Source organism: Arachis ipaensis, chromosome B8 (assembly GCF_059453495.1).
Source record: "Arachis ipaensis isolate K30076 ecotype BB chromosome B8, ASM5945349v1, whole genome shotgun sequence".
NCBI lineage: Eukaryota > Viridiplantae > Streptophyta > Magnoliopsida > Fabales > Fabaceae > Arachis > Arachis ipaensis.
Window position 1 is genome coordinate 42,201,487 of NC_142443.1, and position 19,342 is coordinate 42,220,828.

Below are 19,342 nucleotides of genomic sequence, written 5' to 3' on the forward strand. Positions count from 1 at the left end.
CTCAAACAAACTCCAAGAACTTGGTTCATAAAGTTGTTCACTACCCTTGCTGATTTTGACTTCCACAAAATAAGGTTTGATCCTTCATTATTCATCAACCCGATCTTATTCTATATATTTTAATTTATGTTGACGACAGATACTCTACTTGTGGCTATGGAAATTTAGAGCTTTGACTGTAGCAAATTCTGAAGTAATATTGACTTAACATCTTATGCAAAAATTAAATATCAACACATCCATTATCCAATTTTATTCTGTGACAATATAAGTGCTATTTACTAGCTATAAATTCCATCTTGTATAGTAAAACAAAACACTTTGAATTGAACATGTATTTTGTTAGAGAAAGAATGATTAAATAAAACCTGCATGTTATGCACATTCCTTTTTTAGAATAAGTTATTGATTTATTCACAAAATTATTATCAACTACTTCATCTTAAATTTCAAAGCAAACTCAAGGTTGCTCCAAAAGTATCCTTGAGTTTAAGGGAGGCTATCAGAGAAAGTGAAACACAAATTAATAATAGTCCAATCAATAATAAAGAAGGCTAATTCTATTTTTCTATTATTCTATTATAATAGAATTTTTCTCTCTTTATATATGTAGATACAATTCTGTTAGGTAAAAAATGGGGATGCGAACAATACCAAATAACAGTCATATTGGACTCTGTCCCAAGGCCCATTAAACATGAAAAGAAAATCTCAATTTCACTTTCACCTTTCACCTTCTTCTTTACCCTATTTTCACCTTTACCTTTTACCTACCCTAAATCCTTCACCGCATCTAATTTGCTCTCTCCGCCTCTATCACTTCATTATCGTCGCCGGCAAGGAGGCTTCTTAGCGCCGCCGCACTCACTCCGGTCATCTCCATGAAGAAACATCCAGTTATGAGCAAAGAAACATCCGCTAACATATATTAAAAAGCATCCATGTACATAAAAAGAAATATTCAGTTTTTAGTACAATCAAAAGAAACATCCAACACACATAAAAAAAAAATTCAAATCGCAATGAAAGAAGAAGAAGAAGAACCACGGCAATGGAGGGAGGAGGACGACGTAAGAGAGGACATATGGCACGACACAGCAATAGCAACTTCACGGGAGAGAGGTGCGAGACAATAGCAGTGGCTCCCCCTGGAATCGCGAAACAGCAGCAGCGATGCTACGGAGATTGTGAGGTAGTAGTGGCGACAGATGCACACATCGCGTTAAAAGCTCCCTCTGGCAGCATCAACGCACTAGGTGGAGCGGCGACAATCTAAATGGAGGATGGTTGACACGATAAGAGGAAATAAAACGTGGTATGAGGATATCATGATAGGAAACTGAACACAACGTGAAGATATGTTTAGAAGAGGTTACATTGCTTAATCCTAATTATTCAAAATAAAAAATCTGATTATTTTTAATTAATTAAAAATTAATTTTTAAAATGAATTTTTTAATCTGTTATTTATATTTATATTATTTAGTATGAGTATTATTCCCCCAATATTTTCTCATGTATATATAAGCTTGCTTCTACGCTCTATTGTAACACAATTCATCAATAATACAATTCCATATTCGTCAGCAATCATATCTCTCTTCCTTTACGTCCTCTAACACACAGTTACACCGACAAGAACAAAAGACTTGCGCCATTATATATATAGAACACTGATCTATCTAATAATTTAAATTAAAGTTGAAACTTGCAATTATATATTGTGGTATGTGGCTGTCTTCATGCATGCTTCTCTAAACACGCTAAGGTCAGCTACCATACACCAATAATATTATATAATCAACTATATTACACACTAAATCAATCATTAAAATTTATTATTAATATAAAATATATATATCAAAATATAAAATATATATTAAAAAAATTAAATAATATATATTTATACATACATAAAATAATAATTAATTTTAATATATAAATAATATTTTTATAATAAGAATATAAAATAATATATAATGTAATAAAATATAATTTTGCTTACTAGTATTATTATATCTAATATACTTCGCCGAAGCTGCGAGTCCAAGTCTATATATTCCTTATTACTATTTTATTATTTCAATTTTGATTTTCTGTTGCTTTTTTTTTCTTGGGTCATGATTTTCTGTCGGTGTGGACTGTGGATAACGGAATTGTTTGACTTGGTTTTTCGTTCATGCAGAGCTTGAAATTTAGATTAACTTTTAAAAGATGATTTTTTAAAAGATAATTTTTTTAAAGGTCGTAATATTTATATTTGGTAAATTAAATCAAAAATAATTTTTAATAAACATAAACAATATTAATTGTATTTGACAAAATAATTTTTAAAATTTAAAAATATTATAATAGACATAAACACAAATATTAAATTTGAAAATTAATTAACATATGAGGTTATATTAGACTTTTAAATTTTGAAAAGCACAAGCCAACTTTAAAAAGTTCTATCCTAGGTGCTTTTAAAAGTATCTCGATCTCTTAAAAACTGCAAGCACAAGCACATGATCTTTCTTATTTACCAAACACAAAATGAGAAATTTGAGTTTTTAAAAAACACAAACACCTCTTCAAAAAACTTTACCAAACTAAGCCTTAATCATCATCAAGCAAGTGCTTTTTGCGACCTAATTTTTTCTTATATCAGTCTATATAATTTTTTCTTTTAAAATTTAACTTAACGTACGTGTTGGAAAAAAAAAGTTCTAATAATAAGAATGTTTAATCCAATCTAAACTAATCTAATATGTATAACAAAAAGCTAGACATCAATGCAAGTAGTGAAATCACCTGCACGGCTTTAACAGAAATTTTTAAAAAATGAAAATAAAAATTTTAATTTCATAAATATAATAATCACTAAGATAAACATAAATATATGTATCTATTTTTTTAATGAAAAAAAGTCCTATATAAGTCAAGGTATTAAATAATCTTCAGTGTTTCTTGGTTAATTATCAATTATTTAGATTTTCTGTTCGTAATATTTCTTACTTTTATTTTTGTATCCATCTTTTTAAATCCGTCACTTTAACTTTTTTTTCCCCCTTTTGGTTCCATAATTCCATAATATCTATTAATCTCATATTTTGTACTATTTATCATTTAATCGCCAATTATATTCCTAATCGATAATTCTACTTAAAATGACTCAATTACACTTTGTTCATTATTAATTAAATATGATTTAGTAATTATTTTTAGATTATTATTCTTAATTTCAGGTTTCATAACAAATATGCATTTAGTAAGAGTAACAAATGAAAAGGAATGAGTGGAGTATATTTTTAAAGTTGATAAATATAAATTTTAATTTCATATATTCTTATTAGAAGTAGCATGCACAATTAATTCTTGGAATTACAACTATATATATGTATTTTTAAATTTCGTACTACTTTTATAAATTAAAATACATAGTTATAAAAATCTTTAAAGTATATGTTAAATATGATACAAGAGTAGTAACACAAAAACTGCAACCAACTAAAATTGATCACCGATCTCTAATTTATTTTGCATATTGCTATATATTATTCTATAAAAGAATACAAATGGGTGAAATTTTTTTAAGCATTGTTTGTTGCACCAAATAAGATATAATTAATTCAAATTCTTTTGGACAAAATCATTAAGCAAGTAAATATCAAATTTTAAATATTTTTTACAAAATAATGTTTATGTTGTAATAGTGATAATTCACAAAAAAATAACAGATAAATAGTACTAATTATATATTTCACTAATTAATGAAAATAAACATATAAAAAATCCAAAATGAAACTAAAATATCAAAATAAATGAATTCTAGTTATTTTTTTTATTTTATACTTCTCAAAGTTTAGATTTATATAGTTTTCATTTAATAAACATTTTGGTTAACAAATGCGATAAAAATAAAAGTAAGATACATATAAGAAAGATGCATAAATTAAATTAAGAAAATTGAATAAATATTAGTTAATTGTTTTCAATTATTTTAAAGCTGTTTTATTTTCTCATATAATCTTTAGGTTTCTTATATAAATAAATTAAAAAAGACACCTCATTACTGTAACCGAATAAAAATTCTAAAATTTTTAGAGAATAGTTATAATATCATTAATAATTACTAATTAGGAAGCCTTCTTGATTAAATAAATTAAGTCTTCTTGACAAAAATAAAATAAAACAAGCATATATAATTGTAAAATTCTAAAATTCACTCTGTGATTGCAGTAGTAAACATTATTTCATGACAGAAAAAAAAAAAAAAAACACACACACACATACAATGTCATGTAAAACAATTAAATAACAGCAAGGATAATTTTAAGGATTATGTTAGGTAATTAGTGATTTTTTTGAATAACATGAATAACGGATCCTAAAATTAACCAAATTCAAGTAAAATACACTACATTTTAAATTACTCACCTAAATCTTAATATTAAAATAACCATCCACATACCTAGTGAATTGAACATCTAATATATTTATTGTTCATATTGTTGAATATTTTTATTATCTATCTATATTTTTTCTAATTTTAATATCTTCCATTTTTCTATCCTTATTAAGACCTTAACTGATATTCCTAGAAACCTAGAAAATCCTTTAGATTTCAAAATTAGAACATTTTTAATTTATTTGTACCACTACTAACTAAAGACGTGTATTTATATGCTGATGACTATCTACCAATTTGGGATCTCAAGTGGCATAGGGCAAGGTCACATACCTGCGCCGACCAAAGACCGTGCAATGAATTACTGTACTTTATAATATTACATTTTTAATTAAAGGGTTTATTATTATAGATAAAATCAAGTTGGATTGATTGAATGATTAGTTTATTAGTCTACTTAAATAAATATTAGAGATTTAAATTTTATTTTATATATACAATAATTTATTGGCTAATGACAATTTTTTAAATGGAACTCAAATCTGTAACGAATTAATATTTGACTTGTCAGGTTGGCGGATACCGTATGAAAAAAAATTATTATATATAAGTCATGGACTCTTAGTCACCATCCATTACTTTGTATTATAAATAAATTAATAATATAGAAAGCATGTAGCTTTTGTTATCACCCTCACAATATAATCTACTTTCACTACTTCTATTTATATGGGATTTTATTTTTTGAGGGTACTTTATATAGGTTCATTTTATTTCTCTTATAGTAATAATAATAATGATGGATATAATACAGGGTTATTTATTTAATAAAGAAAAAAAGAAGCAAAATTAAGCTAAACTACACTTATCCACGTTAAAAATTTAAAAATTCAAGATAAATGTCAAGAACAGATAAAAAAATATGTACAGTTGATTAAAATAAATTAAAATAAAAATCTGCTATTAAAAATATATATATACTTCAGAGTTCAGATATTATCTTTGCTATAGTAATACTTCAATTTTTTTTCCCTACAGTTTATTCTTTTACCCAGTCTTTCATTTTTTAATATTTTCATTTTGGTGGTAAAATAATATCTTTTAATTTTGATACGGGTTTATACATTAGTTTGCATTAATGCATGCATCAATAGTTGGTTATTGTTAAATTATTCAACAATTTTCATACATACGTGTAATTTGCTAATAAGATATGGTATCATGTTTTGCGGATTAATTAATTAATATTTTGTTGTAAAATAAATAAATAAATAAGAGAAGTAAATATAAAAATAAAATAAAAAAATAAAATATCTTTATTAATATTCTCTAATATATGTATCTTATTATAATTGAGATTTCGTAATACACTCTCAATAATATATATATAAAGTAATAAGGTCATCATGTAGCCTTTTGTATTGCTACTGAAATTCTTTGCTTTTTATTTTTGGCATTATGTCCGTGCTACATATGGCTTTTATAGGCAATTTGAGTTGCTATATTGAGTTAAACCCCAAAATGGTCCCTGAGATTGGCGTCGTGCACTAAAATCGTTTCTGAGATTTCAATTGCACTAATTACGTTCCTGAGATTGAAAAATGTGCACCATATTAGTCTCTAACCTATTTTTCATTAACGACGTGATGACATGACATGATGACGTGGACTGTAAGTGACACGTGTCACTTCATGATTTGGCCACATATAATGGTATGATGATGTAGTGACCAGTGACACGTGGCATGCTGGCGTGGATGGTTGTGCCACGTGTTACAATGTTATTTGGCCACGTGTCCGTTTGTGCCACGTATCGCAACAGTATTCGTCCACGTGTCATCCATTATGTCATCGTTGTATATGCACCAAATTAGTCCCTCACTTTGCATTAAGTGACTCATTTTAGTCCCTGAAATTGAATGTCGTGCACCAAACTAGTCCCTTCACCAGTTTTTTCTCATTTTTTTCTATAAATTCAAAATTCTCAATATTCTTTAATGCATTAATTTCAATTCTATTTTTTCACATGTTCTTCAAATAAAAGTGTTTTTATAAAATATTTTTTTCTTGCAAATACCCTAACCGTCGACTTAGAGTTGACGTGAAGGCTTTTCAAGCACCTTCACTACCATCTCCGACCTCTTTCATTACTTTTATAAAATATTTATTTTCTTGCGGATATCCCTAATAATCACCGTCTTGGAGTTGACGTGAAGACATTTCAAGCTTCCCTCATTACTATCTCCGACCTCTTTCGTCTAGACTGAAGAGGTCAAAGATGGTAATGAGGGTGCTTGAAGTGCCTTCAATCTAGCTCATTTATACATAACAAAAACGTGTATTTCATAAGAAAAAAAATGTTTATTTTAATTATTAATTTATTGTTAAAAGTACATATTTTTTTATAGAAAAAAATGTGTCTAATCAATCATATAATTATTTTTTTATAATAACATACTTATATATTACAAAATTTATCAATGTTAAATTATTAAAAAAATTATATAATTAAAACTAAAAAATAAAATCTTAAAAATTTTTATGAAAGCACTTGTATTTAAACGATATATGAAAAAATAGAATTGATATTAGTGTATCCAAGATATTAAAATTTTAAATTTAAAAAAATGAGAAAAAATTGGTGAAGGGACTAGTTTGATGTACGACATTCAATTTCAGGGACTAAAATGAGTCACTTAATGCAAAGTGAGGGACTAATTTGGTGCATATACAACGATAACATAATGGATGACACGTGGACAAATACTGTTGCGACACATGGCACAAATGGACACGTGGCCAAATAACATTGTGACACGTGACACAACCATCCATGTCAGTATGCCACGTGTCACTGGTCACCACATCATCATACCATTACACGTGGCCAAATCATGAAGTGACACGTGTCACTTACAGTCCACATCATCATGCCATGTCATCACGTCGTTAATGAAAAATAGGTCAGGGACTAATATGGTGCATTTTTTTTCAATTTCAGAAACGTAATTAGTGCAATTGGAATCTCAGGAACGATTTTAGTGCATGACGCTAATGTCAGAGACCATTTTGGGTTTAACTCTGTCATATTTGATATTAAATTGGTTTGGTTTAATGCAGGAGACATTACTAAACTTGACATCTACATCATATATAATATGATAATATTATACATAACACTTCCTTAAACGTCTATTTAGATATCTAGTTAAAATTTTATCAAAACAAAAATCAAATAGAACTCCCTCATTAAAACTTTATCAAGAAACACCTAATAAGTATAAAACCTTGAAAAGTGTAATACCCTCGTTATCAGAAGTCACGCTTCTGGCTGCGCTACTCTGATAGCAAGAAGTATTACGACTACTTTACATATTAAATACTAAAATAGGAGCCTGTGACTCGACACTGTATCGCTGATTTCTTTGAAAATCAGAAATAAATATTTTATCTTAAGAAAAATACAAGCAGGCATAGATTCACATACAAGACTCCTTACATAATAACTCAATATATTATACATATAAAACATACAATTCCTATCCCTCTTACAAACTTGTAATAATAAAGACGAGGGAAGAATATAATCTAATTAATACAACAACATATAAACCAAACGCAGTATAACTCTTCTTAATACTTCTTCATCCGGTTCCTAAAAAGGTAAAACTGTAGGGGGTGAGAACCTAACCACACGTCTCACCACGAAATTTCAAAGTTGTCATAAGAAGATATTTAATAAGAAAACTGTTCTCAAGCTCAGCGATTATCATTGCCTTATGAATCTTTTAAAAACCCATAGGAAGTCATTCAAAACCTTTTCAAAGAAACAATGTTTAATCTTTCAGAAATCCGAAACCTTTCCTTTCTTATAAGAAAATCTCAATCAGAAACCAACCACGCAATCAAACAACACAATCATTAGTTCAGCACCAAAGTTCATTCTCAAATGTAGTACACCAGGACATACACAAGCAAGACAGATAAGGAAAGCACAAGTAGGTAGCAGTTACAGCAAATAGTTCAAGTAGAAGTTAAGAACAGTTTAGCAATTAGGCAAACCAAAACAAGTTCAAACCCAAGCAAAACATACAAATGCATATGATGCATGCCTGTCCTATGGCTGATGAGGCTCATTTGTCGGTTATCCAGCCAACCCGACAAGTCTGAATTGTCCTTAGACTGTCCCCCGACGTGCATCCCAAGAGTCTATGCATAGCTTTTTCTCAAATAATCAATATTGCTCAATGGGGGTAACATTCCCGGGAATTTATATAGTGCCCAGTCACACTTACGTCGTAGAGTCAAGAGAGTATCAAATTTTCAACCTGGCACACGTGGTGGCAAGCCACGGTACTTAATCCAGGGAACCTCGTATCTCAGATATTTCAAATTCATAAGCCATATGAATAATTCAAAGATCATATCTCAACATTCTCAACATCATAATCATTCATCAATCCAAATCTCATTTCCAAATTCATTCAAAAACCATATTTCAAAGAAAATCCTCATCAATCCTCTTTCCATTCCGTTTATTAACAATCTCAATTCCAAAACATAATTCTTTCTTTGATAAATAGATTAATCTTAAAACATATAATGTTTAAAAACAAATCTTTTTAGTTAATTACTTCAAATAAGACTTCCAATTTTATAAAATTTCGGCAGCATCTCCTCTAAAACTTGGACTTTGCCACCCTATTCGGGTCCCATCCAAACATTTCTCAAACCTTTTCTAAATCTCAATCATTTTCCAAGATTCAGCTAGTTCCAATATCAAATTATTTTCAAATCAAATCAGTGCCCATAATAAATCTCTTTTTAAAATCAAACCAGCTCAAATACTAAATCATTTATAAAGTCACTAACTCAAAATTAAATCATTTCCAAAGTTAATCCAGTTTCATATTCCAAATCATTTCCAAAGCCAATTCCTTTACATTATCAAAAATAGCTTCAAAACCAAGAAAAGCCATTTTTCATAATTATCAACTAAATAACCTTTCAAACTAATTTCTTTTCAGCAATCACAAACTACTCAAGCAATCAAGCAATCAGTCATTCAGTCTAGCAAACAACCACATTTAGAAGACAATCATAATCACAGACATATGTTCTCTCACATTAATATCTATTTATCACAACTCTGTAATATAAATTAGATTTTAAGAAGAACCCCTACCTCGAAAGTTAAACCTATAAACTAAAGGCGTCACAAGAACCATTCCTCTTCGCCCGAAACCAACTGCAGCTTCAATCGCAGGTCTGCTCACTTCCGCAATAGCAGAAACGGCTTTAATTGCAACAGGCAATCCCGATAACTCAATCCTAAAACATAAATATCGCAAAAACCTTAATAACACATAACAGAAAACTAACGGCGAGGGTTCGCAATAAGATATACCTACAGTAAGAGCAAAATGGAACAGCCGCAATCCCGAGCTGACCCGGCGGCATCTCCGACAGTGGCCAAAAACTTCGATGGTCCAATTGTAACCTTAACTTTGATATAAAATCGTCGGAATTCAATCCTACAATACCAACAGCTCAGAGCCTCTAATAACTTATATTGGAATATTGATTTCAGAAGTTCTGGAAGTAAAAACGCTTACCAAGAAGGCAAAGGCTCGGCGGTGGCATCCGGTAGCCAGAACAGCGGTGGTTCGTGGCGGTGACACGGATCTGGCGGCGGGACAGTGGTGGAAGGTGTCTCCCTTTCCCGTCACATTCTGACCCTTCCTTCCATAGCTCAGTTCGGCGATGAAGCAGATCCACGGCGCTGATGGAAGCACGGCGGTGACGAGGCAGATTTGACGGCGATGGGATCCTCGACGGCGTCTTCTCTCTCATCCCGCAAGCGTTCTCCCTTGGTGTGACTGTGCGGCGAGGCTTCGGCGGCGACGTCTTGACTCAGCGGCGGCGCAGGAAACGATGGTGCTGGTTGCGACAGAGCGCGGTGGCTCTTCTCTTCCTCGCATCGTCGGCGGCAACAGTGGCCCCTCCTGGGTGCTTCCCTTAGTCACGTGTTTTCCCCTTCATCAATCGGCGACGGCGAGGCAGCATTAGCAGCAGCGCCTCCTCTCCCTCGCGACGGCGCAACAGCTCCCTCCGACTCTCTCTCTTCCTCAGACGAGTCACTCTCTCTCTCCCCTCGGTTCTCTCCTACGCTGGTGATGTGGTCAGCCCCCTCTTCCCCTTCTCTTCTTCATTTACGTCGCAACTCCCTTCTCTCTTTTCCCCTAATTCCATTTCCCTTTTCTTTTTCTTTCTTTTGATTCTCTTTTTATTTTTTTGGAAGCTACGTTGGGTATTGTTGGGTATTGGGGAAAGGAGCGTGGCGGTGGAGGGTTAGGTTAGAAGGGGTTAGGGTTTTGTGTATTTGATTTTAGGATTATGGTTTAATTTGAGACAAATGTGAAATTATGAATTTTTAGGTAAATTAAGATTTTGTTAAATTTTAATAAAACTAAGAGATATTGTATTAAATTAACTTTTAAATTAATCTCTTTAAATTATTTTAAAAATATTATTTAATTATCAATTTGTTGACTGGCTTTTAATTAAGTGTTCTAATTTAAAATATAAGGTAATATAATTAATTTTCTTTGTTTATAAAAAATAAAATATTAAATTCTAAAATCTCAATTATTTAAACTAAATTATATAAAATTCTTATTCTTTTACAACTATTAAGTTCTATAATTTAAATATAGAAAATTATTCAATATTATAAAATTAAGTAAAATTTCTAATTTAATTATTAAAATTTAATTTAATTACTTTTAATAAAAAAATTTCTAAAAGTAAAGTCTTTAATGAATATATAAATTGAAATTAATTCATAACAATATTTTCTGAAAATTCTGGGTCTTACAAAAGGTAATGAATTATTAGTTAATAAATTAATTATTATTCAATGAAATTAGAAAATTAAATTTTTATAATCTAGAGGAGTAGAAATATTTAAAATATGAATTTTGACACTAATTTTAAAGATTTTAGCTTAAAACCGGGCAAACGGATTGAATCGGTTGGACCGAGCCAAAATCAGGCCCAAGACCCAACATATATAAGTTGGAACCTATGAAGTACGAACACTTCGCTGAGTTGCCGTGTCCATGTGTCGGATACATTTCGAACACGACACTCATCGACACTCGTCCGACACGCATGTCTGTTGTGTCCAACTCTGTCTTAATAAAAAAATAAAAAAATTCTTTTTCGGACACGCTTGGACACACCTAAATACCATCACATGTCAGCGTATCCAATCTTATTCTTAACATGTATTCTTAAAATAAATTTAGAAATAGTATATATGATTATTTATTAAAACAAAAAAATATTTTAAATATTTTATATAATTAAAATAAGACATTAAGAATAACTAAAAAAATAATTTATGTTTTAATATCAATAAAATATCAAAATATCATTACAATTTATTTAAAAAATACTTTATATTTTATATGTATGCGTGTCCCCGTATCTTATAAGATTTTAAAATTCACGTGTTGGCGTGTCTCGTGTCGTGTCGTGTCCCGTGTCCGTGTCAATGTTTGTGCATCATAGGTTGGAACTCAACCCTCTTCCCACTTCAAATACATGAAACATGCTGAAAGAGGGGAAGGAAGGATCAAAACACAAACCCTAACTCAACTTCAATTTCAATTCCACATATCTCTCAATCGGAGTTGGTGCGGCCACGCGACTGCCGCATCAAGCTCTTCGAAACCATCCAAGCGAAGTGGTAAGAACGTTGCATTTTCTCACCCAGCCTTCCTCTCTTCAATTTCAAAAATGTTGGATTCATGGGTATTGAGATTTTGTATTTTGATGATGTTAGGTGTACTCTAATGGTGAGAAATTACTGGGTTTTGCTCCAATCATCCATGAAAATGGTAAGGAACCTTTAAACCTTGTACATTGGTGAATTAGTGAACCTTGTGTTGATTATTATGAAAATGTGTGAAATTAGATTGTATGCTTGAGAATTGAAGTCAAATTGAAGGTCTTGAGTACTTGATTTGGAACATTTGTGGTTGGACTAGCTGAATTGGAGCTTTGAAAACTTTGGAAGCTTGTATGGAGTAGAGGGTTTGAGGTGTTTTTGACTTAGAGAAGAATCAGCCAAGGTATGATTTTGGTTTCTCACAGTTAATATATATTGTTACGTGAAAACCTAGACTAGTTGCTTTAGAATAGGTTTGAATGATATGAATTGATTGGTTTGATTGATTAGAGGTGGTATGTGCATATAATGTGAATTATTAATGATTAATGTTGGAATTGGTGAGAAATTATGAATGAAATTATGGAATAGATGAAAGGAGTTGGATGCTAGCATGTTGTGGAATGAATGAAAAGTGTATGAATATGGTTTGAACACATTTGAGGCTATTTTAGGTTGTGAAATATTGGTTTTGAATTGAGAACTTTGGTAAAACTAGAGGTTTTATGTTTTTGGTAAAAATCAGATTTTCACCAACATCGACGGGTCATAATTTGGCTTCCGAACTCTCAAAATTTGTAAACTTATTTTGAATGAAAATTGAGTCCGTGAAGTTTACAACGTTTGAAGAACGAACAAAAAGTAATTTTTAACAAAAACGTTATGCACATTTAAAGTTTGAGTTTAAAAACAGAATTTTGCAGAAGACCAGAAATTCTGGTATGTGTGTCCACGCACACTATCGTGCACATGCACACTCTGGAAGTTTTGCACGTTGTGCGTATGCACACTATGATGCGTACTGATGAGCGGATATTTTATACGCTTTTTGGCATCACTTTCATATAGTTTTTAGTAGTTTTTATATAGTTTTTATAGGTTTTAGTGTTAAATTCACATTTTTAGATTCTATTACGAGTTTTTGTGTTTTTGGACAATTTCAGATATTTTTTGGCTAAAATTGAGGAGCTGGAGCAGAAGTCTGATTTAGAGATATAGAAAGCACTGCAGATGCTGTCTAGATCTGACCTGCCTGCATTCGGAAGGGCTTTTCTGGAGATACAAAAGTCCAAATGGAGCGCTCTTAACGGCTATGGAAAGCTGACTTCTAGAGTTTTTCAACAATAGATAATAGTCCATACTTTGCTTCGGATTAGAAAGTCCAAAGCTGGAACCCAACGCCAACTTTCTGCCTCCTTCCAGGCGTCCAGCGCCCAAAGAGCAGAGCCCAGCATCCAAAGGCCTAGAGAGGACCCCCTAGCTGGTGTTCCACGCCCAAAGAGCCTCATAGCATGTGGATCTCATCAAAGTTTAGCCTAAACACTCACCAAGTGGGCCTCAGAAGTGGATTTTAGCACTAAATAGACTGCGTTAACCTTACTAGTCATCTGTTTAGTATTTAAAGTGTATTTTACATAATCATTTGAACGACATCATACACCATTTAGCCCTATTTTCGTTTTCACCATTGTATTTTACTTTCAGTATGAGTTTCTAAACCTCCTAGGTTGAGGGGAGGAGCCATGCTGAGTCCTATGAATTAATAAAAGTATTACTGTTTCTCTTCGATCAGTGTTTGATTAATTCTAAGATGTGTATTCGTTCTTCGTCACTATGAATGCATTGAACTGTCATAAGGTTATCACATTCTACATGGGTTCAGAGTGCGTCTTTCATCAGACAATGATGAACTGCCAACTTGAATATATACCTCTCAGACGGCTAATCCACGATTTCGTTGGGAACTTCTCGAGACATCAGTTCAGCCAATTTCCGGGGAGATTAGGGTCTCTGTGGTAGAGGCTAGAATCTATAGATGTAACATTCTATGATCCGGAAGATCCAACCTTGTCTGTGGCATTTTGAGTAGGATCATAAAGGAGAATGGACTATAGGCACTTCACCCTCAAGTAGAGATGGATCCACACTAGCCCTGGGGTTCAGATCCGGAGGAGTATTGGCAGCTGCTCAAACCAGTGTCAATCACATATAGCCTGCCATTGAAGAAATCACTCACAAGCAAGGAGAGCAGTAGTACCAGAGTTAATTCAGAAAGACAAAGCAACTCCAACTTTCAACTCTATTCCTATTAATTAATCCAATTGGTTTTACCCCTTTCGGACATTATTCTTACAACTCTATTCCTTTTCCTATCCTTTAACTTTATTACAATTCGGTATTCCTTTCACAACCAACAACCTTCTAATTTCGCCTGACTAAGACTTGCAGGATAATCATAGATTGCTTCAAGCTACAATCCTCGTGAAATCGACCCTGACTCGCTCAGGTATTACTTGGACGACCCAGTGCACTTGCTGGTATACTAGTATGAAGGTGTGGAGATTCGTGCTACTGATGAGCGGATAATTTATACGCTTTTTGACATTGTTTTTAGTATGTTTTTAGTAGGATCTAGTTACTTTTAGGGATGTTTTCATTAGTTTTTATGTTAAATTCACATTTCTGGACTTTACTATGAGTTTGTGTGTTTTTCTGTGATTTCAGGTATTTTCTGGCTGAAATTGAGGGACTTGAGTAGAAATCAGATTCAGAGGTTGAAGAAGGACTGCTGATGCTGTTGGATTCTGACCTCCCTGCACTCAAAGTGGATTTTCTGGAGCTACAGAACTCGAAATGGCGCGCTTCCAATTGCGTTGTAAAGTAGACATCCAGGGATTTCCATCAATATATAATAGTCCATACTTTGGCCAAGAATTGATGATGTAAACTGGCGTTCAACGCCAACCTTCTGCCCAAATCTGGCGTCCAGCGCCAGAAAAGGATCCAAAACCAGAGTTGAACGCCCAAACTGGCACAGAAACTGGCGTTCAACTCCACAAATGGCCTCTGCACGTGCAACACTCAGGCTCAGCCCAAACACACACCAAGTGGGCCCCGGAAGTGGATTTATGCATCAATTACTTACTCATGTAAACCCTAGTAGCTAGTTTATTATAAATAGGACCTTTTACTATTGTATTAGGCATCCTGGATTGTATTTTGATCCTGTGATCTCGTTTAGGGGGCTGGCCATCTCGGCCATGCCTGGACCTTCACTTATGTATTTTCAACGGTAGAGTTTCTACACTCCATAGATTAAGGTGTGGAGCTCTGCTGTTCCTCAAAGATTAATGCAAAGTACTACTGTTTTCTATTCAATTCTTCTTATTTCGCTTCTAAGATATCCATTCGCACCCAAGAACGTGATGAAGGTGATGATTATGTGTGACGCTCATCATCCTTCTCCCTTATGAACGCGTGCCTGACAAACACTTCCGTTCTACATGAATTAAGCTAGAATGAGTATCTCTTAGATCTCCTAACCAGAATCTTCGTGGCGTAAGCTAGAATGATGGCGGCATTCAAGAGAATCCGGAAAGTCTAAACCTTGTCTGTGGTATTCCGAGTAGAATTCAATGATTGAATGACTGTGACGAGCTTCAAACTCGCGATTGTTGGGCGTTAGTGACAGACGCAAAAGGAGGGTGAATCCTATTCCAGCATGATCGAGAACCGACAGATGAATAGCCGTGCCGTGACAGGGTGCGTGAGCATATTATTCACTGAGAGGAGGGGATGTAGCCACTGACAACGGTGATGCCCTTGCATACAGCCAGCCATGGAAAGGAGTAAGACTGATTGGATGAAGATAGCAGGAAAGCAGAGGTTCAGAGGAACGAAAAGCATCTCCATTCGCTTATCTGAAATTTCTACCAATGATTTACATAAGTATCTCTATCCCTATCTTATTATATTAAATTCGAAAACACCATTATCACTTTATATCTGCCTGACTGAGATTTACAAGGTGACCATAGCTTGCTTCATACCAACAATCTCCGTGGGATTCGACCCTTACTCACGTAAGGTATTACTTGGACGACCCAGTGCACTTGCTGGTTAGTTGTATCGAAGTTGTGACAATTATGTATTGAGATCAGCGCACCAAGTTTTTGGCGCCGTTGCCGGGGATTGTTTGAGCCTGGACATCACAATTTCGTGCACCAAGTTTTTGGCGCCGTTGCCGGGGATTGTTTGAGTCTTCGGCAAGCTTTTGGTCCGGTAACATCAGTGCCAGATTCCCTTTTGATCCGGCAACAGCACCAAGTTTTTGGCGCCGTTGCCGGGGATTGTTTGAGTTTGGACAACTGACGGTTCATCTTGTTGCTTAGATTAGGTAATTTTCTTTTTATTTTATTTTCAAAAAAAAAAAATCTTTCAAAAATATTTTCAAAAATCTCTCATCGGTTTTCGAAAAAAATTAAAAATGTTTTCAAAAATTTTATTCAAAATTTTTAAGAATGAATTCTAGTGTTTCATGAAGCATGTGAAGCCTGGCTGGCTGCAAAGCCATGTCTAAATTCTTTTGGACTGAGGCTTCCTAATCATCATCACAAGAGCAAGTTAGTTGTTGCCAATAAAATTTGCTGTTGTATGCATGAGAGGTATCTGCTGAAGCTTGGCTGGCCATTGGCCATGTCTAGTGTTTTGGACTGGAGCTTTCTTTGAAAGCTTGGCTGGCTAGTGAGCCATGTCTAATTCCTGGACTGAAGCTTTAGACTAAGAATGCAAGATTCCTGGAATTCATATTAAAAATTTTGGAATCCTTATTTTTCTTTTTCAAATAATTTTCGAAAAATCCAAAAAAATTAGAAAATTATAAAAATCAAAAATATTTTCTGTTTCTTGTTTGAGTCTTGAGTCATATCATAAGTTTGGTGTCACTTGCATATGCATCTTGCATTTTTTCGAAAATATCATGCATTCATAGTGTTCTTCATGATCTTCAAGTTGTTCTTGGTAAGTCTTCTTGTTTGATCTTGATGATTTTTTGTTTTGTGTCTTTTCATGTTTGTCATATGCATTCTTGAATTCTTAGTGCGTAAGCATTAAAGAATTCTAAGTTTGGTGTCTTGCATGTTTTCTTTGCATTAAAAATTTTTCAAAATATGTTCTTGATGTTCATCTTGACATTCAAAGTGTTCTTGGTGTTCATCTTGACATTCATATCATTCATACATGCATTCATTGTTTTGATTCAAAAATTTCATGCATTGCATCTTTTTAGTGTTTTTCTCTTGCATCATAAAAATTCAAAAATAAAAAAAATATCTTTCCCTTTTTCTCTCATCAAATTCAAACATTGAATTGACTTTTTCAAAAGTTTTTAAAATCAAGTTGTTTCTCATGAGTCAATTCAAATTTTCAATTTGAAAATCTTATCTTTTTCAAAATCTTTTTCAAAAATCAAATCTTTTTCATTTTTCTTAGTTATTTTCGAAAATTTTAAAAATCTTTTTCAAAAATCTTTTTCTTATTTTTATACCAAATTTTCGAAAATAACATAATCAATTAATGTTTTGATTCAAAAATTTGAAGTTTGCTACTTGCTTGTTAAGAAAGATTCAAACTTTAAGTTCTAGAATCATATCTTGTGATTTCTTATGAATCAAGTCATTAATTGAGATTTTAAAAATCAAATCTTTTTCAAAAACTAATTTCTATCATATCTTTTCAAAAATATCTTCTCATCTTATCTTTTTCAAAAATATCTTTTCAAAATATCTTTCCTAACCTCCTAACTTCCTATCTTTTCAAAATTTGTTTCAACTAACTAACTAACTTTTTGTTTGTTTCTTAACTTTTTCAAAACTACCTAACTAACTCTCTCTCTCTCTAATTTTCGAAAATATCTCCCCTCTTTTTCAAAAATTTCTTTTTATTAACTAATTATTTTTATTTTTAAATTTTAAAAATTTTTCGAAAATTTCTAACATTTTTCAAAAACCATTTTTCAAAAATCACTAACTCTTTTTCAAAATAATTTTCGAAAATTATCCCTCCCCCATCCTATTCTATTTATTCATTCATATCCTAACATCTCATCTCACATCTCTTCCATCCGTACAGTTGTGTTTCTTCCTTTACATCACACTCTTTGTCTCCCCCTCTTTTCTTCCACTCACAAAGGGATCCCTATACTGTGGTATAAAGGATCTCTATTATTATTATTATTTTTCTGTGCCTTCTTCTTTGTCATATGAGCAGGAGCAAGGATAAGAACATTCTTGTGGAAGCAGATCCAGAACCTGAAAGGACTCTGAAGAGAAAATTAAGAGAAGCTAAAATACAACAATCCAAAAATAACCTTTCAGAAATTTTCGAACAGGAAGAGGAGATGGCAGCCGAAAATAATAATAATGTAATGAAGATGCTTGGTGACTTTACTGCACCTAATTCCAATTTACATGGAAGAAGCATCTCCATTCCTGCCATTGGAGCAAACAACTTTGAGCTGAAACCTCAATTAGTTTCTCTGATGCAGCAGAACTGCAAGTTTCATGGACTTCCATCTGAAGATTCTTTTCAGTTCTTAACTGAATTCTTGCAGATATGTGATACTGTTAAGACTAATGGAGTAGATCCTGAAGTCTACAGGCTCATGCTTTTCCCTTTTGCTGTAAGAGACAGAGCTAGATTATGGTTGGATTCTCAACCCAAAGACAGCCTGAACTCTTGGGATAAGCTGGTCACGGCTTTCTTAGCCAAGTACTTTCCTCCTCAAAAGCTGAGCAAGCTTAGAGCTGATGTTCAAACCTTCAGACAGAAAGAAGGTGAATCTCTCTATGAAGCTTGGGAAAGATACAAATAGTTGACCAAAAAGTGTCCTCCTGACATGCTTTCAGAATGGACCATCCTGGATATATTCTATGATGGTTTATCTGAGCTATCAAAGATGTCACTGGACACTTCTGCAGGTGGATCCATTCACCTAAAGAAAACGCCTGCAGAAGCTCAAGAACTCATTGACATGGTTGCTAATAACCAGTTCATGTACACTTCTGAAAGGAATCCTGTGAGCAATGGGACGCCTATGAAGAAGGGAGTTCTTGAGGTTGATACTCTGAATGCCATATTGGCTCAGAATAAAATATTGACTCAGCAAGTCAATATGATCTCTCAGAGTCTGCATGGAATGCAAGCTGCATCCAACAGTA

General features: G+C 32.8%; 1 protein-coding gene and 1 non-coding gene across 2 annotated transcripts; both read right to left on the reverse strand.

Moving 5' to 3' along the window:
* Window positions 1-7,810: 7,810 nt before the first annotated feature.
* LOC148547822 (uncharacterized) lies at window positions 7,811-10,319 on the reverse strand. Its single transcript, XM_088496911.1, has 4 exons — window positions 10,006-10,319; window positions 9,798-9,924; window positions 9,576-9,721; window positions 7,811-8,059 (listed from the first exon to the last, which is right to left on the reverse strand). The coding sequence occupies exons 1-4, from the start codon at window positions 10,241-10,243 to the stop codon at window positions 8,046-8,048; spliced, it is 525 nt and encodes a 174-aa protein (XP_088353037.1). The 5' UTR covers window positions 10,244-10,319; the 3' UTR covers window positions 7,811-8,045.
* Window positions 10,320-18,918: 8,599 nt separating this feature from the next.
* On the reverse strand, window positions 18,919-19,026 carry LOC148547823 (small nucleolar RNA R71). The gene has a single exon (XR_015897084.1). It is a non-coding gene; the product is annotated as a small nucleolar RNA R71 (small nucleolar RNA).
* Window positions 19,027-19,342: the final 316 nt, after the last annotated feature.